At 39.5% G+C, this 22,689-nt stretch overlaps 1 protein-coding gene across 1 annotated transcript; it reads right to left on the reverse strand.

Moving 5' to 3' along the window:
* Positions 1-1,581: 1,581 nt before the first annotated feature.
* Positions 1,582-4,857, reverse strand: pnoca (prepronociceptin a). The gene is made up of 2 exons (XM_073465289.1): positions 4,738-4,857; positions 1,582-2,202 (listed from the first exon to the last, which is right to left on the reverse strand). The coding sequence occupies exons 1-2, from the start codon at positions 4,855-4,857 to the stop codon at positions 1,582-1,584; spliced, it is 741 nt and encodes a 246-aa protein (XP_073321390.1).
* Between the last annotated feature and the right edge of the window lie 17,832 nt (positions 4,858-22,689).

Here is a 22,689-nt window from a genome sequence, read left to right on the forward strand (position 1 = left end):
ATTATAAAGGTTTGACAAGTTGCAAATAATTGCTATATTCATATATGACTGAGTTGTAATTTGTAAATGCAATTATAAGTCCTTAATATGACGGAGTTTTGGTGTCATCAGGTTGTAAAAAATGTGTTGTTTTAGGTCTTCATTAGGTGGACCCCTCCAATGGACCGTTTGACCTCTGACCTACTGGATCAGTCCAGTTCATGATCCCTAAATAGATCAGAAAGATCATATTATTAAATATTCATCAACATCTACCACTGCTGACTTAATGGCTTATTTGAAAGTAAAAAATCCAATAGGATTCACTGGATGGATTGCCAGCATTTATAATTGCTTTATTACCTCAGAGATAAGAACTGTGGTCAGTACATAACCTTACTGATGGCTTATAACTGATGTAAAAAAAAAAAAAAAAAGCAGTTCCAAAAAATCTAAAAGTAACAATCAAAAAATAGAGATTAAAGTAACCCACTCTCATTACTAAGAACAAAAACACCTCAAGACACAGAATCAGTTGCTGCATGACAGGCCACGAAGGAAATAGTAAACTATTTTTATTGACATGTTTAAATTCAGCTATTTACACGTTCTCATAGTAGGCAACAAAAACATTTTAACACCGTTACACTTTGAAGAAAAAAAACTGCAAATACTGTTTTTACATAAGTGAAGACAACAGCCAGTCGGAGACGATGCTCACTTGTACATCACATCAGTTTGTCAGACAGATCAGTAATGCGTTAATATTGAGTGCTGTGTACTCTTTCACATCACCATTGCCCCGGATTAAATGAGAGATCTTTATATTAAACCTGCGTTAGTAGCCCTGTCTCAGGTGTGTTTTGGCACAGTGATGAATTAATGACTTTAAGCTGTGTTGCTTAATTTATTTACCACAAATCACATACAGTAAACCTTACATTACTGCCCTACCATAATGCCAAAACATGAAAAACACCAGTTTTGTCTGTTAAATAGACTGAGTTACACATTTTGCCACAAGATGGTAGTATAATGAAGATAATAAGTGGTCCTCTAGACTTGAAATCAGAGGTTCCGAAGGCCTCCATGTAAGTTTTTACAGATGACCCAGCACAGAAATTAATAGGTCAAATATACTGTATAACACAGGGGATAAGGAAAGCAATAATAATGCAATTTTTAACCTTGCAGATTACATTAAACACTGAATTATATGCTATATTTTACTCACTGTGGAAATACAAAGAATTCCCAAAGTGAGAGTTTTCTTCCAAACTCCAGAGGATAAGGTCTTGGGCAGCTGATCACCATGATTGTTTAACTAGAACATCCCTCAGGGGCAATGAATAAACGGTCAGAATAACTCAGTGGCCTGGAAGATACCAGGGATTATAGAGTCTCAAGAGGACTGTTAGCAGTCTTAGATTATGAGTTTAGTTATACTTTTGAATCTATGTTGACCTATTGAATCTTTACTTCATCGCAAAAGGTCAACTCTGGTGACACAAGTAAAATTTTGACATGAGTGAAATACAAAACAAGATCATTGAAATTACACCAGGAGATTGTTTTATGTCAGTGGCTTAAAGGTACACTCCGCTAAACTTCATTCTGTTGGGTGAGGTCCTCTGACACACTGTTGTACTCAGTTGCCCGAGCGCTCATCCCCAGATACTGCTTCAGGAACTCGCTGAAACGTTTTTGGTTGTTCCACTTGCGAGCCGACTTCCGAATGCCGATGAAGCCTCCGTACCTCTTCTGGTAGGATCTTCCCGGAGACATCAGCTTCCTGTAGTTGTGCCTCCCTTTCACGAAGCCGCCAAACCTCTTGGAGACACTCAGCCCTACGTCACCCTGTCCTCTTGTTGCAAGGTCAGCAGCCCCTTCTTCCTGCCCTGCCTCCTCATCATACTCATCCTCAACAGACAAGGCATTCTGGGCATTGTAGGCAGTGTTCAGATGGCTGCCCTTGCCACCCAGATCCCTCTCGTCCACCTCGAGTGCCCGGGTCATGTGATCGAACCTCTCCAATGCATTTGGCAGCATCAGACGTCCCTCCACCGGCTCCTGCTCCTCCTCAGGAAACAGGGCCTCCACCTCCTCCTGAGATCTTTTCCGCATGGCACCACCGAGGGAGGAGATTGAAGATGAGAGCACCTTACGACAGAAGTCCAAGTAGAAGGCTGGGGAGACATTGCCTTCGCACTCAGTGAGACACACCTGACAAAGACAAAGACGAGATCATCTTCATTTTCGGTCAGTTATGGTCAGTTCATTCATAACATAAAATAGACAGAACTCAATGTGGTCAGTTTTTAGCTTAAAGGTCCTACTTGTAAGAAAAGTTAATTTTTGAGACTCATTTCCAACTTGTCAAATAATGACGCTCTGTGTTTCCCAGCTCGTCAAAAAAATGACGCTTTGGTCTCACTCCCAAACAAAAGTTGGGAGTGAGACTCAAAAATCAATTTTTCTTACAAACAGAACCTTTAACTCTAAATAAGTTGGGTCTGCTTGGAGGTTAGTTGGTCAATCACAATCAGAATGCGTGGTTTAACAAATATTGGAAACTTGGTTCATACATTCATGTTCCCTTCAGGATAAATTGTAATGCATGTGGGGATCCCTTAACTTTTAATCTAGCGCTACCTTCAGGTCCAAATTTATTTATTTCCAACACTTTGGATTATGACCAAATACCTGGAAAACTAATTTCCACCAGCTTCAGGTGTCCTTTGTGGTTAACGCAAATTAGCAAATGTTATCATGCTAACACCCTAGACTAAGATGGTGAACATTAAACCTAGTAAACATTAGCATGTTAACAATTTAATTGTGAGAATGTTAACATGCTGATGTTAGCATTTAGCTCAAAGCACATAGTCGCTACCGCGGCCTCTCTCCTCCCACCAGTAAACAGCTCCAGACAGGAGCAGAAACAACAGCATACCTCCAAGAAACTACCTCCAAGCTAGTAACCTACATGCTGAAACGCACAAGTCACCCTAATTCTAACCTGGTCACTAACAATTGTTTTCCTATTTTGTGGGAATTTAGCCATTTTAATGCCAGGGCCCGCCTGATCGTGAGCAAAACAAGTTCCTGACCGACACTATTTTGAAGGGGCATTGTTGCTGCATCCTGAGCTTTGTCCCACCCAAGACAATTGTTATTGGTTTCAAGATGTAATAAGTAGAATAAAGCCAGAATTCAAAGGTAGCTCCAAAATTATAGGGGACAGCATATCACCAGAGTAACCAACAACTGCTGCTCTTTACAGCTCTGCAGCTTTGCAGCTCTACAGCCAAGGAAAGCTAGCCTTGGCTGTAACTAGCTGCCATTAGCTAATTAGCTCATGGCTCAGTTAGCCGTGGAGGCAGTGGCTCTAGAATTTGCTTGGACTGGGACCTCAGATCACAGGGCGACGGGGCTCAGCTCAGCTGGATTTGGCAGCCGGAAGTGAGCATGAGCATTCATATGTTACGCAGTGCACTGAGGATTTTTTTGACCAAACCAGACATGACTGTGGAAAAAAAACAAAAAAAAAAACAAGGCTGTTTTGGTGAGTTCTATGTAGTTCATGTCAAGTTTGAAAAGAACAACATTCTTTCAAAGGAACAGAGTTTTGCACACACATGTTGACCTGACAAAGCACAGGTGGAACCAATAACATAAATTAATGCGCAGTAGCCTTCCTGGTCTGGGAACACCTTGATAGACTGCTGTCATTCATTATTTATTAGTCATTGTGTTTAAACAATGCATGCATGCTTAAATTTGCTTTAATGCTTTAATTTGATTTAATGGAGTTGTTTGAGTGGAAAGTCCTTAACTCAGAAACATATCACATATCACACATATCAGTGTGACAGGAGGAGATTGATTGGATTTGTATCTCGTTTATCACATATCTTCCACTTCAACGGTTCAATCAGCGTGTGTGTGTCTGTGTGTGTGTGTGTTACTATGTGGGGGAATAAATCTGTCAGAATAAGACTGACGATTGTAACTATGCATGAAATACCACATTGCTTTGAGCTCATCATCGACTCTTTCTTGAAGCAGACTAATCATGGAAGCTCTGGTCAGTTATTGATTTACGAGTAAAATGCCTTTCAGCCAAGAAGAAGACAGGGAGATAAAGGAGAGGAGAAAATTAAAATAAGCAAAAGAAGGGGCATATGGCCCAACTCATCAGTTTCTTGTTAGGTGTATTGCCGAGGTCAACTGACCAGTCTTGTCCTAAGGCACCAAATGCCCATGCTGAATACTAACAACACTAATAATTCAAAGTTTTATGTTTGAAACCATGAGCACTTAAATGTCTTTTACTTTGTTCCCTGCCAAAATGTCTGAGGAGCAGATATGTCACTAGGAGAAACAACCACCAGGCATGAGCGCTGAGAGGGGAAACACACATATATCCCCAGGAATCAATTAGCCACAAAAAAATTAAAACTCAAATGCCAAAAGGATCATTTGTTGAGTCAGAGACAGTGAAGAAGACGGAGGGAGGATGGGATGAATACAGGAAGGTGTGTGAGGGGTTTCTTAAATTAAAAGAGCCCCATGGAGAGATTTGATTTGTGTGAGAGTGAGTGGACAGAAGATTTGCTAACTACTATTTCAGTATAATTTGTTTTTCGGTAATTTAACTCACAACTAACCCTGTGTGTGTGTGTGTGTGTGTGTGTGTGTGTGTGTGTGTGTGTGTGTGTGTGTGTGTGTGTGTGTGTGTGTGTGTGTATTCCTCACCATGGTGTTGAAACTGAGCTGTTTGGGCAGGATGTTGCTGCAGGCCAAGCAGTCTGTCTGGCAGTCACTCTGTCCAGGATCACACAGACAGAGCAGCAGCAGAGCCACCACAGTCTTCATGGTCCCGCCGTCTGCTGCAGCACACAGGACAGAGCAAACACACATGTTCAGTGCAACAATGTCGTACATCTTATATTGTGTCAACATATATTGAAGGGCTTAACTGTTAAATGCTGGATATGTATCAACGTTTGATCAAGCTATGGGAGATTATTATGGAAAAGAAATGAAAAAGAAACTAGACTTCTGTATTCTAGATCTACTAGAAACTGCTAATAGAAATGATCCCTGACCCTTAAAGTTGGCAACATCATGGTTTTCATTTGTTCCCCTTATGTTGTCTTTTAACACACCAAAACAGTAACAGCTACAGAGTATTGATTGCAGAGTTAATTAGCATTAAGAAGAAGGACAATACACCTTCCAGCAGCTCTAAATCTCTTTTATTTAGCAGTTAGCAACCTATGGACCAAATCAACGTTACGTCACACTAGCAACAAAGGTCACTTCTGGGTAGACTACTGGCACTTCATTTGCATTTCTGGGATATGTGAAATGACATTGTTGTCATTTCTATCTGTTACTGTTATGTTTAAAGTTATATAGTTAAACACAATGGAATGATCCATCTGACGTTCCTGCTGTGCGTTTATGTAGCCTATTGTGTTGCTGTTGTTGTTGTGTGTTTCCTTGTGCTTAAGTCTTTGTGATAAGCTCAGTCATTCTTCAGCTACTGCTAAACTGAACTAGACAACAGATATTGTGGCTTTAACAGCAATACATACACAGACGGAACTGATAACATTGCAAATATTGATCTGTTTCCAGGGTGTGTTGTATTGTGCATGCTGGCTCACTGTCATGGCTTACTGGGACACTGGATGTAACTGAGCCCTGATTAAAGATATTTGTTTTTCTGCCCTGCAAGTCAAAAAAAGGTCAATATTTTCATCTTGTCTTGGTAAGACAGTGAGAAGGCATTTCTCCCAAAATGGGGAGCCTATTCTTAAAGTTTGTTACATGTTTCAGTAGTGGCATCATTCACACACATACACTGAACTGCTAGTAAGTTATTAGTTAAAGAACTATTTGCCATTTACAATGCAGGAGCATAATACACAGCTCGTCATGTTTTATGTTAGCAGTAATGCAAAAGAACTAATCTTTAATTTTTTGTATATCAGCTGTATTTGTTTTGTGTGCTTATAATCACAGTACAGACAGACTTTCAGTTGTGTTGCTACCATTTTCCTGCTAATGTGAATTAAAAGTCATTCATTTTTTAGAACGTTGCCCAGTCACTAATTTGTATGCTGTATCATGTACAAACAGGTGAGTAATCTTCATTTAAAGGCATGTAGGCCTCTCACACTTGGAAGAGGAGGACATATAGTCAAATAAGACAATGATAATGACAGAAGGTCACAGGACGTGAGACGAAAGGACAGTCAGGGGGACAGAGAGCACAACAGATAAAAAATCTTATAAGACTTGGAGAATGAAAAAAAAAAGACAGAAAGAAATCTGTTTGACCTTATTCTGGCAGGAGCAGCCCAGTCTGGTGAGTCTGACGTCAGAAACACAACCAGAGTTTTCATCTCATTAAACAAACTCGTTAACTCCTTTAATTGATGCCTCAATTAATGCCTCTGGCAACAAACTGAGTCATTGTTTGGTACTGACAAACACACACACTGAAACTCACATGCACAAAACATTCAGACACACGAACGTACGCAGCACACAAACACACATACGTACAAATACATGCATTTCCACAAATGCCCATTATACAGTACATTGGTCGACACACTCAAATACAATTTCACACACACACACACCACTGCCCTTTTAGCTGTAGGTAGTTATTATCTATGCCACGACGCAGCAGAAAGTAAAACTAATTTGTCTTCAATCAAACATTACCTTATAATGTCTGAGAAATTTGGATTTATTCAGAGTAATTAAAAACTGATAAAAGTGTAATTGCACTACAGTGCTCTCCAATCTATAACTACCCATAAAACAGTAGCTGCAAAATTAATCAAAATTAATTAGTCTTCTAGTGTGCAAACACTCAAAGTGTGTCAAGTCTCTCTTTAGTCTGATAAGAAAAAGAATATGGGTTTGAAATTGATGGACAAAAGAGCAGCAAAGCCATTTAAGGCAGGCATATTGTAGGACAGCTAAAGGCGGGACTCTGTTGCCAGATGGCACCTCATTTAGACAAACAGCTTGGGTATGTTCATTTGGCCAAAATGCATCTTCATTCACTCCTGTCACTGACTTCAGACAGCAAGTCTTAGGATAGCATAATGCATGAAGGAGACTTCATAACTTCTCATCTGTACTAATCTACAGGGCTGTGGCCAGAGGACGCATACACATACACATGCAGTATCCTTCTTAGGAACGGTTCAAGACAATAAAAGTGGTATACATGCTCACCTTCACACAGTCAAACCATTATGTCATGCTGTATACAACGATCCGCCACAACATTAAAAGGACTAACAAATAAAGACATCTGTCTTCTTGTTAAAATACAATGTTCTGCTGAGAAAACATCCAGTCCTGGCATTTGTTTGGACGCCACCCAACAACTTCCCAGACCAAGTACACCTCCTCATGGCAACGACATTCCCCGATGGCAGTGGCCCCCTACCACACCACAAAAACTGTTATGAAATGTCCATTATTCTTCTCTGCTAAAGGCATCAACCTGGTCTCCAACTTCTGCAGATCCCAATCCAATCAAGAATTTGTTCGGTTTTGCTGGAACAAGTCTGATCCACAGAGCTCCAACCCTGGATCAGCCTGGCTTTGACCAATCAAGGCATGGTCCTCTGGGGTTGTCCTGTGGTGTCTGGCACAAAGGGGTTGATGGTGGATCCTTTTAGTCCTGTTGGTTGCGAGGTGGGGCCTCCATGGATTGGACTTCCCCACAGACTTCTGATCAGATTTGGATCTAGGGAATATGTTTTGACGGCTGTCGTTGGAGGTTTAAGGAGCAGTCTGAATCCTACTTGAGGGCAAAAGGAGGGAACAGTCAACAATTGTGGCCATTCGCTGACTGCTGTAGCCACCCAAAGACCATTTCAGACCAAGTACAACCCCTCATGCCCCCCCTGGCAGGACAGTGAGGCCTGGCACACCACAAAAACTGCTCAGGAATGTCCATTATTCTGCTTTGCTCAAGGCATCAACCTGGCCTCCAACTTCCACAGATCCCAATGCGATCAAGCCTCTGTTGGATGTGCCGGAACAAGTGGACACAGGACCTCTTTGGGTGTCCTATGGTGTCTGGCACCAGGGTGTTGGTGGCAGATCCTTTGAGTGCTAAGGGTTTCGAGTTAGGGCCTCAATGGGACGGACTTGTTCCGCATGTCCCTTGAATGTTTGTTCAGATTGGGATCCGGGGAATATGTTTTGACAGCTGTCATCGGAGGTTTAAGGAGCAGTCTGAATCCTACTTGAGGGTGAATGCAGGACACACACAACCATTGTGGCCAAGCTGAGTAACGACATGTTCCTAACTCTTTCTTTCCTGCTGAAAACAGTTAAATCCTGATTTCTTATTACAGATATGTGTGCGCATGCAGACATTCACACACAGGTACACTCCACTGAATCTTTATCTGTTTTTCTTTTGTCTATAAAGTACTTTGTATTGTTAAAAGCTCTGTGACTTCTCAACGAGGTCTTCTACTGACGTCTGCCAGGTTCTCTCGAGAGCCTTTAAAAAGAACCAATTACTCTGCCTTTAATTAACTGATTAACCACTAAATAAACCAGTTAATTAAGTCATTACTGTCTGGCGCTGCACTAAGGCAATGCTGATTGAGGTCTTACAGTCCAGGGGAAGATGAATATATATCATCTTTAGGATGTAAGGAACCCCTGTCCATAGAATATCTCTCAATAGTATCTGACTCAGTCTGTTACCATGCGACCACATGAGCTGATGTCGTGCCATTTGACCTTTTTTGCTACTTGAAAAACATCTGATCCAAGTCGTAATAGAACGTTGCCAAGCAAAAGCAAACAGCTTTGTGGTGTCATATATGTTTTGTAAAACATAACAAGTATTCAGACAAATTATAGGTATAATGACACTTTCCTAAGGGAGACCATCAGGACAGGGTCTGTGGTCTGTCTCCTTGGAAAGTATCTGACTGTATGTACATTGTCAGCTCAGAAAGTTTTTCCCCAGCTAAATGGAAAAAGTACTAAACATCATGAAAATCTTCTGGTTGTTGATTTAAAAGTATGTTTAGTCAACCAAAAAGAAATGTTCAACTGTAAAGTCTCATCACCACACAACTCACAACTCAGTCAAGTACAAAATTCTCAAACTGCTTGTGTCACACTGTGTTATCAACTGTTTCCACCATTATTTTCCTCCATTATTGCCATTTTCTCATCAAGAGCTGGAAGTTCAAAATAAATTACTCTCGGCCCGAAGAGCGTCTTAAAGCCGGATTATATACGCGTGGTTGAACTGAGGAGCTGTGGCCATCCGTCTTGCAGCTCCCTCTTTATTTTTAAAAGCTGAACTGCAGATTATTACGTAAGTTAAAATGTAATAACCACAATATTGTCAGATTCACACAATGTGAATGCACTGCAACCACTTTCATTTTGTGTGGCCAGTCTGGACATTTGGACACACTGTAGTTACACATGTGCGAGAACATCAAAAAAACAGAAATGGCCTTTTCTTAATGGAGATTTTTATGTTTAGTGAGGTTCAATTGCCTTGTGACCACTTCATTTGACAGACAAGTGCCTTATTTGTAGTCTGTGGTATGCTGTTTGCATCAAATATTCATTAAGTCATTTTTCACTCTTTGCATTTACTGACTTTTAGTTAGTAAATTAGTAGCAATGAAACAGTAACTGAACTGAAGATCTAAGGATTTTCTCAAGTATTCATACAAAATTATACCTATAAACTGCAGCTTTAAATATGATAACTTTTACTTTAAACACTAGCTTCCAACCCTTAAAGGAGAGACAAGCACCATATTAAAGACAAAAATCAAATATTGAATAATTAGTGTATTCCTGATGTTGGCTTTGTTAGTTGATGAGTTGGTTTGACAGGTAATTAAATGTTATTTAGTCTTCTGCCTGGAGCCAGATGGCAGACTACATTATCTGTCAGAAAAGTCATGTTGATTGACGGCTTGTCCCAGGCCCACTCAAAACACATTGTGCTGTTTGTTTTAATATTGATGGCTGGTCATTGATGTGACACATTTCAGGACAGTAGATATATATTGCCAATCAACCAGGATGACCAATTAGGTTGATTAAAAATATCTAATCCATTAATGAACCATTTCTGTCACAACCCACAAACACTATCTATCTACTAATTTACCTGTCATTACCTCTCTCTTCCTGTAAGACTAACATTTGCTTTCTGCCTCTTTAAGTCTCATTCTCACCCACTCACACTCTTTCTCTCCCCCGTCCTACATCATACACTTTCTCACTCTTTGTCTTTCACACACACATAAAATGGACAAAACTACTACTGCCATCGGTATAAACATCGACAAGAGGCTTAGTTGTAGGAGTGCCCCTAAACTAAATTCTATTTCATGAACAATAAGTAACAGTTCAGTTTTGTAATCATTTTTACCTTTTACTTGATACTAGAGCATTATCTGCCTTATTTTTGTATCAGTGTTAATAATTAGCCCATTGTTCAGCCTGTAAAACATGAACAGTGATGGATAAATTCTACATACACAAAATTGCAATTGATACAAAGAAATATGAGAAATCAACGTTGCGCCATTTTCTTTAGCCATATTTTCAGTGATTATATTGCATGGATTTATGATCAGAAAGCATAAAAATGTGCCCATGCAGTAACAGTACAACGGCACTACTAGCAAAAGACATTATTTGTTCTGATCCCGCTCCTTGTCTCCTGGTCAGAGTTCATGTCAGCTCCCTGATGTGTCTGCAGAGTGGGCGTTTTGACCTATCTCGAGCCAGAAGAAACCTTTTGAAGAAACCTTTAGTGCTTTTACACAATGTTGCCTGTCAGTCAACCCGTGTGTGACGTGGCAGCACATTACATGCTGAAGCTATTACAGGCGGACACGCTAAGCTAAATCAATTTCCCTTCTCAATGCATCTAATCACCTGAAGTCGATTAATGGTTGGGAGGTGTGCTCACACACTTACACAGGGCTGATATCACACTCAGTTCATATTGATTTTTTTTTTGTTTATGTTTTGAGATGAGTTGATGCACTGTATTTTATTTTATTTTTTTTTTGCAACATAGTTATTATAATATTGAATTAAACCTGTTGTGTTAGGGTATTTAGAAAATGTATTGAGGCAGGAAAGCATTTTATGAAACACTAGGCTTTTGTCGAGCACAGGTGTAACTAATAACAACGCTAATGGCTGCAGTCTATACAGAGGTGGCTGGCTGGCTGACGTACAAATGGAAGGCATCAATAAGGTTATTACATCTGAGCCTTTTCTACTATGACAGGTCAAAATAAGATAAATTGTTGAATTATTGCCAAAGGATAACCAAAGGTCTCGTTTTCAACATTATCATTGTTGCAAAGTATTGTGGAGCTTAAAAAAATACTTAAGTCATGTCTTCACCAAGCCAGATATACGATAGCCGCCAGAAATTCCAGATATCTACAACTCAGAATCGGAACTAGGAGGCTAATATGAGTGGTTGTTTAAACTTGGTGGTGCATATTAGCTAATTAGCATGATGGTAGTGTCTCTTTCCCATGCACTAGTCCTTAGACTACAATGTCACCAAATGTCAGACTCTGGGATAGAGTCATTTAATCTTCAGGGTTTCAAATTTCAAAATAAAAGACAGCTCATTCATTAAAGCTGCTGTAAGCATTGTCGTTTTAGCAAACTTCCTGTCCGTTTTGCAGTTAGCAATCCCCTCCCTTCTCTTCATGTCACCGCATGAACACGGAACAGTAAACGCCAGACATAGCAGCAAACAGGAGGACCTGGCTCTCTGCACGTTCACGAGCAGACAGGACCGTCTTCTATGGAGTTCTTTGTCCTGATTGGATAAAATGGGCAGGTATACCAGAAAATGTATTTTCTTTTTTACTGCATGAGCAGGAAAAACACGAATATATAGCTATTTAACACTTGTTGACACTTATCCAGACTTCCAGTTCGGCTCAATAATTCTTCTTCAATTCCTAAAGTACCATGAATACAAGAAAACAAATCAAGAAGCCTGAAGAAATGCCCTAGCCTTTGCGACAGAAAAATCAACAACAGGAAAGAAAAAGTATATCTCTGCCCCCAGAATCAAAAATGAGCGCAACTGCATCTGACAGGAGTCTGTCTCCTTTGAAACGGCAGCAGGGAGGGAAAAAGGAGAAGCACACCGGGGTCACCAACGAAGACATAAAGAAGGATCTGTGAAATCCTCCCAACACAAAAGGATGGACAGATACCCTGCTGTGTGAGGAACATTGTATCCTTGGATTAACTCCACACCTTCACATCCAATTCAGCGCAGCCACCACGGCTGTGCACACCAGCACTATGCAGCGTGACCTGTGATCCTGCGCTCCTCCCTTCATTTTACTTAGCCAGCCTTTGAATGAGAATGATTTCCTGGGGTTAAGGAAGTTTATCCATAAAGATACACATGTGTGCTGTGTTGGTGAGGAAACCAAAGAATTCACTGATACTGAGGAGATGGATCAAAAGGGATTTTTAGGCTATGACTATGCAGAGGTTGTTGCAACTCAGTAAGGTGTTCTGAATGTTGTGTGCAATCATTGTGTTTTTGGTTAATCTTAAAGGGGCATTATGTAAGAGTTGGAGTTGAAAAAGTTCATTTTGACATTGTGACATTTATTTACTGTGTTGCCAAGATATTTACTGATAGCATACTACCAGCTAGCTCTGACCCGACCTGGTCCAAAAATCTTGTGTGTCCCATGGTCTCCAAGCTCCCAGTCTGAAACACTAGCTGCACGGCTAACTGAGCTAACAAGCTACCGGGAGCTACAGTTAGCAGCAGTTAGCGGTTACTCTGGTGATATATGCTCCTCCTTACTTGTTTTGAGTATGAATTGGACAGGTGGCCAGTTCTTACATATTGCACCTTTAAGGTTCATTTTTGAATGCGACACCACACTCTGTGTATCTATTTGTTGTTTTTCTGTCTGTTTATGCCAGATGGATTCGCATCAGTGGAACTTCTTTTATTCTTTTTTCTCATACGTCTCACTGACTACACAGTGACTACCAGTTCATCACTTTACCCCAAATAAGCTACCATCACAGTTGGATGACATGTAAAACAACTTCCTGTGCGGCGCTGCTACTTTATCAGCTAACAATGACTCGACCTTGAAGCATTCAGATGTTTCATCTGTGTTTAGGAGGACTGGATGATTGAAACTGGGCTTTAAAAAAAAGAAAATGTCACTATTCCCTCCAAACGCAACTTGTGTTGTTGGTTTAAATAGTCTTCTTCAAGCCTGATAGTAAAACAAAAAGAGGACCTTGCCCCTCTCACAAGAGTTGTGTTAGATATTTCAAACATTTTCTGTTAGAATTTCTGTTATAGTAGGTGTTGAAATCTTATCTCTCTCTCCCAGTCCCAAATGTCATTGTCACCTTGTCTATGTTTGGCCATGTTGCCACAGGAACACAATGAAATTGCCCACGAAACAACAGCACAGAAGGTTTGTCACCAACAGTTGATGTGTTTCAGGATGGTTATATAGCCATATAATAATGCTCTTCTTGTTGTCTCGCCCACATGTCCACATATCACAGTTTTAATCTCTGCAGAAGTAATACCTCACATTTCAAACACTGAACTTTCTATTAACATACTATGTCCCTACTCTGGTTTCTGTTCCTTCCATAAAGCCTCACTGAATGCATTACTTGCCTTGCTTCGCACAGCTAGTGCAGAAATGCTACAGTTGTAGGACATAATACAAAGCTAATTAGAGATAAATTTCACAGCTACCCAAATCCAATGCAATCACAAGAATGTTTTGAGTATTTGCCCCCAGGTATGAGAAAGCAGCCTCTAGTTTTCTCTGAGCCAGTTCAACATGACGTGACTATCTGCAGATCTACAGCAGGCTCTTTCTGGAGAGATGCACGAAGCTTTAATTAGAACCAGATACATGCACTCTCAAATCAGTTACTATCAGCGGCTGTTGAAAGAGCCATCTTGTAATCGCTCACTTTTAAAGTAATCCATTTCGAACAGTGCTTTTTTTTGTATGGAGTGTCTTTCAAGGTCAAGTGTGAAGTGAGCCCCAGGCTAAACAAAAACACTTTGTTAATTACTGAGGTGACACCCAATCTTAGAGTTTATTAGCTTCATTAATGTTTCTTGACAGCTTAAAAAAAACACTCAATAATGAGTTTTACACCTGAAGCCTGAAGGCACGAGATAAATAAAATGAGTAGGCTCAGATAGGGCAGAAACAGAAATGTTGCAGCTACGACTACAATTAATAATAACGATTAAAATGATTATGTTATAAATATAAACTCAAAATCTTTGCATAATCTGAATTCCAAAGCATTACAAACACGCAGTTGGTGCTATAACGATGTGATTTCATATATATTTCTGGCAAGATGAATACCTGAATCCATCACATTTAGCCTGGTATGACTCCATTAATCCAACTTTGGAAGAATAAGGTTTTGCTCATACGAAGGACAAGTGACTGAAATGTCCAAACGGGCCAGATGTGGCCAGATAATTTTTCAGTGAAACCCTAAAATTGGAAGGAGGTTTCATTTCACATTCCATCATCCATATTTGAAATCAAACATAAAGGTGCACTACGTAGTTTTTTGGAAGAAATTTTAATCAGAGGAGAAAATCTTCATTGATTGATTTTCATGCTTAAACACAATCAACAAACTGTCTTCATTTTCATTACTGAATAAAGTCAATATACAAACTGACAACACAATTTCATACTGTTTTACTCGGTTTACATTGACTGAACCCTGCCACCTTTAAACAGTGTTCTGGGGACTTTATTTTCCTCTGATGAAGACTTATATTCTCACCCCTGGACATAATAATTATTTCACTTTTTTAAGATGGTATTATCAATATTGTCAATATTACCTTTCTGAGTTTCCAAGTTTATTTTCTAAAACTACATAGTGCCCCTTTAAAGCAGCCTACAGGGATTGATTTCTCTCACGTCACCTCTCGTTCATGTAATCTTTCATATTTTTGCCATACAGTACAATGAACCTTAAGAAATTAGCTAATTTTCACTCTGAATTTAAAGTATTTCAGGCTATGAAAACCTAAAAAAACACTCTTCTATCTGACCCTGATTAACCGACACGCACTCACCCAAATTACCTTTCACGAAGCTACAGCGTAAACACCAGCCCTCAGCAGCTTTCTGCGAAGACTCCCCATTCATTCATGAAACCCACTCGAGCACAGCGCCAAGTCAGGCCTTAACGATTAATGACTAACCGTATGAACGATTTATGACCTTTCCCTCTTTACTAAATACCACCGCACTGACAAAACAAACTGCATGTGTAGCCCTCAGAGTGGTCACCTCGTGCTCTCCGTAGCGTGGACATCCCTGCCGCCCTGTGCTTTTAACCCACTAAAACACAAAGTATTTAACCCTGGGGTGAAGTAGTCACAAGACATAATAGACCGTAATTGCTCCTTTAGAGGTGATGCATTGATTCTATGAAAACACAGATTCAATGGTTTGTTAGCTAAAGTGACCTGAGACATTATCTGAAACCACTCTGTGCGTCACTGACGTCAACGATTGGCATCTTTACAGTCACTCAGCCGTGAGGAGCTCAAGGGTCAGAGGGTCACAGCACGGCAACAATTGGAAAAAAAAAAATAGATGACAGACAAGTGATGGAGACAAAGAGCTCTTAAGAGGGCTGACAAAGCTTTCAAACATGTTGTTTTTTTCTTTTTTCCTCGCTTATTGTTTCAGTTAAATTTAGATGTAGTTAAAGGGAATTCACATTTTTGACACTGCTACATTACCAACATTGGATGCAACTAGTAAGCAGGTTAAGACACGTTAAATCAGATCCTCACTTTCTGAAAACGGTGGCTCCCTTTTTTTTTTTTTTACAATTTCCTTCCTGCCTGTCAATCAAGTGTAACAAAATGTCAGTAATTCCTTACAGATATAAAAATGCAAAGTGCAAAAGATTCTGTATCAAAGGTCAGAGGTCAAGCCATTTCTTTTCCTCCTCCATCTCCCTCCTTCTCCCCAGGGCGTTCTTACCTGTATTGAGGTGAGATTATGGGTGCCAACAGGGGTCCCTTGGGTGCAGGTTGAGGTTCGTCAGCGTACGTTTCCTTCCCTCGGTCTCAGCGTGGTTTTTCTGGCTACGTGGAGGCTGGAGGCAGCTGCTCTTATAGAGACCCACCCCTCCCCTTCAACCTCCTCCTCTGGTTCTCTCTCTCTCTTTCAAAACTCCCTCTTTCATCACAGAGAGAGAAAGGGAAGGAGGGAGGGAGAGAGGGAGGGATGGAGATCCGAGGAGAAAGAAGATGGGGGGAGAACATGGACAGGGCGTGAGGTAGGAAGAGAGGGATGGTGGCAACGGGGGAGAGAAAGATAGGAGTTAGCGTAGGGAGAAAAGTAGAGGAGAAAAAGAGGGAGAAGATGACAGGAGAATAAATGATTGAGAGAATGGGAGATGTGAGGATGAGGAAGGGAGGAAGAGTGAGGGATGGAGAAGTGGAAAAATTCAAATAGACGAGGAAGAGGGAGGAGGAGGAAAAATTAAAGAAAACGGAGGGATAAAGGCATTCATCTTGTTGCAGCGTTACACTTCATTGTGTCTTAATTTTTCACATTATGAAAAGAACATTAATAAATTGAATACAGAGAAAAAACACACAAGTCAACCACATAACCTGCAGACATTAAAGACTCTCAAGAAATCCAAACACAATGATTTTGCTATGGGCTATAAGACAGAAAATAACATTATGACCTCGTTCCAAATTCATAAAATTACATTTACTTGTTTCCTTCATTGAATTATCCAAAATTTATGAATCAGAAATTATTGTTCATTTAAAATGTTTTAACCACTGAATGTAAGATGTCTCCTTCACTGGGCAGGATCCAGCCATAGGCATTCTAGACACGTGTCTCAGGCCTTATTGCCACTAGGGGGCCCAGACAGAGAACAAAAAAGCTGCATTCTTTAAATAATGTTTAACATACTTATTTACACACATATTCAACATCAAAATATATTTTTTTTAAATAAAAAAATCTTGGATCATGTCTGATCCATTCGTAAATGTATACACACATATCAGTACCTTCAAAATATGCCTTAGGTTTAGTACTAGCAATATCTTACATGTATACATGTCTAAGTTGAGATATCCTTATAGTTAAGTGTTTTGTTTGTTTTGTGTGTGTGTGTGTGTGTGTGTGTGTGTGTGTGTGTGCGCGCGCGCGCGTGTCTTTTTGTGTCCCCCCCTTTTTAAAATCTTTTTATTTATTTTAAGCATTTTTACTTTTCTTCTTAAAATTTTTTTTTTCTAATGCACATATGGAAACGTGTATTTTCGCTATCACAGTTGCACTGTAATGTCAGCATCTGTAAACAAAAACAAATCTTTGCAAAAAAAAAAAATCTCAATGAATCTCTGGTCAAAAAACTTGTATTTATCATTTATAAACATACAGAAATTTAGCTATACTTTTCATACGTGACTCACTAATTGCATATGAAGATTAAAATATAAATAAATTTGCTAAAATATATACCTAACTAAATAAATTAGTATAATAATAACAACCATGTGGAATTTAAGTTATTTTATGTGTTTACCAAATATCAAAATGTGCGTAAAGTGGGGCCCTGAAAAAAGTCTGCCTAGAATAATCTGTCTTTTTTATCTGGCCCTGCTCCTGCTTTACTGAAAAGTCCATTCTCAATGTGTGTGTGCACTTCAAGTTTCAGATTTACATTTCACACTTGTAAAAGTTGCACACGTGTTAATAAAAGGTAAGCACAGAGAAACATTCGCCCTTCCGTAGATACGTTTGGAAACAAGCTCTCCAATGTCTCTTCACACACATCATTCTGCACTGCGGAGCACAGTTTTGACTGAAGAGGAACATAAATATTTTGTACAGGTTCTCCAATCACTTCTTGGTTTCTGCAAATGTATTGCATAGTCACACGCTCCATATTCAGCCTCCTGTAATACAAGTGTTATTTTAATATTTCTCACTCTTTCAGTATGTGAAGTGTGTATTTGCCACAGTTGAGATTTTTTTTAAAGTTCTTATTTTCATTTAACTGTGCCTATAAGATGACTGTTCCTCATAACAATATGTTACCAGTTATTAATTCCCCAGAGTAAAATACTTCATATGCTGTTATCTCAAAGAAAATGTCGTATTCATGTGCAGCGTTCTTTTGAAGAGAGGTTGGAGGACATCTGGCTGTCACTCCTCCACCATGTTGTGGGAGTGACAGTCAGATGTCCTCCAACCTCTCTTCAGGCAGTGGCAGGACTGTATTACTGTCATTCCGCTCACAAACAAAAATCGGCGCAGGAAACAAAAGAATCACGACGAGCATGAGCTCCAGAGTTTCTTATTACGCATCTGTCCGGTCTTCATTATCAGCAGGATGAGCTCTGTTTCTCTCTGATTAGGGTTACTTAACTCTGGCCATGTGTTCGCAGGACGAATCTCAAAATGAATCACACAAGTTACTGTGACAAAAAAAGTTTTGAGGAAACAGGAAACACAATTTGTCCTGAAAGCAAATTCTTTGATGCATGTGTGGCTGTACTATAATGAATGAATAAATTGTCTGGATATAAATTGTACTATGAATACTGGATAACTGAATACATACCTGCCAACATTAGGCTGTGAAAAAGAGGGAGATTGTCTGCAAATGACCTACCATCAACGTGGCCACCCCCATTTAACCCAACACCACAGATGAATAAAAAACAAGGACGAGAAAGCAAAATGATTTATAATAAGTCTTAAATTCATAGATATACAAAATGTACATAAAAAAAGTAATCAAAAGTCAGCATCTAAAATTTACATTGTAAAAAGGGAAAGTCTGCCACTAAGTGGACTGAAATTTGGAAATGTATTTCTTCTTCTTGAGATCTGTTCAATCCATTTTCAGTTGTAAACTAATACCCCTTTTCCACTGGTCAAAAATCCCACTTAAACCGGCTAAGATCTGGCTTTTGTGTGCAATTGGAATGTGTAACCTCTGCATGTACGCTGGGTTAATTGACTCTGCAGTAGACGGGTTTTTATCACCTTGGTTCGGCTCAGCTTTGATCTAAACGTAGACCTGGGTGAACACGCTAAATTCCACCACGCAAAGTGATGACGCGTTATCAACATCTGGTGGTGGTGCCTAGATGAGGGAGGAATTTGGGCTGGGTCTATTCAAGGACATTTTATTACTGGACACAGTGTTGGAGGCGGAGCCCCGTTCATTCCTATGAAAGCTGCTCAGTGCTCGACTTCCTGGCTATGGAAATACCTTGATCGCCGACCAAGCCAGCTAACTCCGGTTTAGTGCCCGGCTAACTTGAATAATTTAATCGTGCAGCTCTTCTAGACTTTCCAAATTGTATTGGGGGTTGTGATGCTCAAAAGAATCAGAAAATTACCGATTGGGAGCAGAGCAGGAGAAAGGGTTCAAAAAAAAAATAAGACCACCATGAAAGTGTTGGCAGGTACGTGAATGAGGCCACTGAAGGCATAAATACATACTTGGAGTGAATCTTAATAAATTATTAAATCACATAATGTGGTTAAATATGTGATGTTTTAATATATATTGTTTTGATAAGAGATAGATATTCTGTGCGAAGGTTGTATCGTTCATGAAAGTAAGTTTTACATACATGTATGAAAACCATTGACCTTAACAGGAAGTCAGTCAAAGTTGTTGGTGCTGAGAGTTCAGTTTATATGACGATGTAGTAAATTGTGTGCCACAATCATATTTTTTGTGTTTATTTTGAATGGCCGGGAGAACTTATATGTATTTGTTATTAAAAATGTTGAACAATTTGGAAATATTTTGCATTACAGCGAACAGCACATGTGAACACCAACATACTCCAGGTCAAAGCAGCCATCAACTACAGTTCTACAGTCGACATCGGCAAGAAGATGAAAAGGGAGTTGACATTCCATGTCAACTAACATTTGGCTTTATGATCAAAGAAAGTTTCATAACAATCAATTGTTTTTAATGCCTTGTTTTAGGGGGTGCTGCAGCCTCCTCAGCGCCCCTACTTCCTGTGTCCATGAAAGATATGGGGGTGACACAAAGTCAGCATTTTTAGTTAATAATATAGAAAATGCTCACTGTTTTCTCAGCAAACTAGATATTTAAATATTTAGTAGGACATGTGTCGGACTATGTGCAGTTTACTTCAGATTATGTAAGATTTGCTTTCATTTGTCCCTTTTCCATGTAAATATTTTCATTTTCATAAATGTGAAATCAGATAAAACACTTAATTCTGTGATAAAATGAGCGATTCATTCACTGAGGCCAAATTTAAATCTCTTGTTAGTCACCTGACCATCCTTTGTAACTGTTTTCCTCTATGGAAATATTTGCTAGGGAAAAAGCAATCTATGTTTCCTTCAAAGTGCAATATGTAAGATGGTGTATTTGATATTGCCGTGTTGGTGTTGTTCCTAGAACATGTTAATTAACGGTGTTCCAAGACCATCACTTCAACTTTCAAAAGTCTGCATCTGCAGCAAGCCGCTGTGGCTGAAATTATAAGACTCTCACTAAGGCGACTGGGGTTTGTATCCCGTTAAGAACATTTGTATTATTGTTAATTTCCTTTTTTTTCAGTTTTCTGTCATTGCTTGATTAGGTTTAGGGGACTTAAACATTAATTATAAGGTTCCAAGAAAGACTCCAACTCAACGATATGAAATTGTGTCATGTAAGATAGTTGATTGTTGAGTCTCGTTATCAGTTCGTCATATACTGACGCTATAGGTCGATGGCTGGCCTGACCTACCAACCCAAATCAGGATTTGACAACCTGGGAATGAGACTCAACAATCAACTATCTTTCTCAAGAATCAGTTTTAGCACCTTTTATTACATTTTACTGAACTAAACCAGCATAAAAGTACCTGCACAAGTGTTAAATAATCAATGAGTTGATCACGGATAAGCATGACCCTCATCTACCACAGTTTTGTAGTCAGTCATATACATCGTCTGACTGTTCAGTTTAACATGTGTGATTCCATTCTCTGCTAATATACAGCTGGGTAACAAAGTAGGAAAGAAATATCATAAAAATTGACTGTGTAGGTGTTGGGCCAACATGAGCCTCTAGGACTGACTCTCAGAGTCTGCAGAACTCTAGTAGAGGTATCAGCACCAATCCTCCACAACATATTTCATCATCTGGCATTCTGATGATGGTGGTGGAGAACATCAAACACACTGCTCCAAAATCTTTACACCATTCCTTTTCCTGTGTCTCCTGATTCTTCAATATATGATGTATTATGTCGGTCAAAAAAGCAGAATGAATTATTTAGGAGAGGGGACAGACAATTTGAGAGGATCTGAGGCAACCTAAAATAGGTTTTGTCAAGTGGTCAGTCCTCATGAGGCTTCATGTCAACCTGGTGGGTTAGTTTATTTATGGAGTATTTCCTGTCTCAGGTTGTGTGCATCATGTTTGGTTTCCTTGAGTCAACAGAGGTTTTCTGAGATGGGATCTAAAAATTGCAGGAGGGTCTGCCTCGCCAGTCTGCATACACACTCAACAACAAACAAGCTCTGCTATTCTGACAGACAGCCTCAAGTGGTTGCCAGTTTGTTGCACTACCTAAAGTTGCTAACGCTAGCTAACAAATGTTAATGTTGCCAATGTTGCTAACATTAACTTTGCTAACACTATCTCGCTTTAACGTTGATAACTCTAGCTAACGTTAATGTGACCCGACAACAACTTTTAAATTATTCATTCACAACCATAATATTGTTTGTACGGAAAAGAGATACTACTTTTGTTCTTCACCTTTCTACAAGCTCTGTAGATGTATTTTTTAATTTTTTTATTATTTGTCTACATAAAAATGTTATCAATATGACCTTCAAAGAACAGATGTGAGATTAGTATCAATCATCTCATCTAACATTTGGCGACAAAGTGAATGTTTGTTTCCCAAAATGGTCTAAACTCCTTTGGGTTAATTGTTCCTCCAGTTAAAGTGTTAACTTACTGCCATTGAACCAACAAACTGTTGTTCAGACAGGCTGTCTGTTGCAGCAGTAAAGACAGCCGGCTGGAGGTCAATAGACCATTACTGTGTTTGTCTGTTCCAGTCAGTAGTTCATTAGTAGATGCCCATCAGAGATGAGACAACAGCTTTGTCAAGTAATCCAAAGGATTGTCTCGTAATCAAGATGTCACTTGTTTGTGCCCACTCATTGAACATTTCCATCCAGCCCCACTATTCACACAGCGGGTTATATCATGATACACCTCAAAGCATTACACAAACATTAGCTAATTGAAATTTTCTTACCATTCTTGGCTGAAAGGAAAATAAATAGTTCATCCAGAGCAGCTATATGACTTCCCTTAGAAGAATACGCTGTTCGTCAGTGCTTGCATAATTACTTTTTCAAGTAATCACAATAAAGTGATACATTTTCCTCAGTTGGTCTTAAAATGATGACGAACATGGTTGTAATTTAGATTGAGTGGTGGTCGCCTGGTTGTCAGAAAAGACAGAAAGAATTAAATAATTTGACTTGACTCAGTTCAGATTGAATTCTATGGAATCAACCTCGCAC

This window comes from Pagrus major, chromosome 4, assembly GCF_040436345.1.
Source record: "Pagrus major chromosome 4, Pma_NU_1.0".
NCBI classification, from domain to species: domain Eukaryota; kingdom Metazoa; phylum Chordata; class Actinopteri; order Spariformes; family Sparidae; genus Pagrus; species Pagrus major.

Coding starts and splice junctions, on each gene's coding strand:
- pnoca (XM_073465289.1), bottom strand. CDS start 4,857: ATGAAGACTGTGGTGGCTCTGCTGCTGCTCTGTCTGTGTGATCCTGGA. Junction 2,203..4,737: donor AGCTCAGTTTCAACACCATG/GTGAGGAATACA, acceptor TGTCTTTGTCAG/GTGTGTCTCACTGAGTGCGA.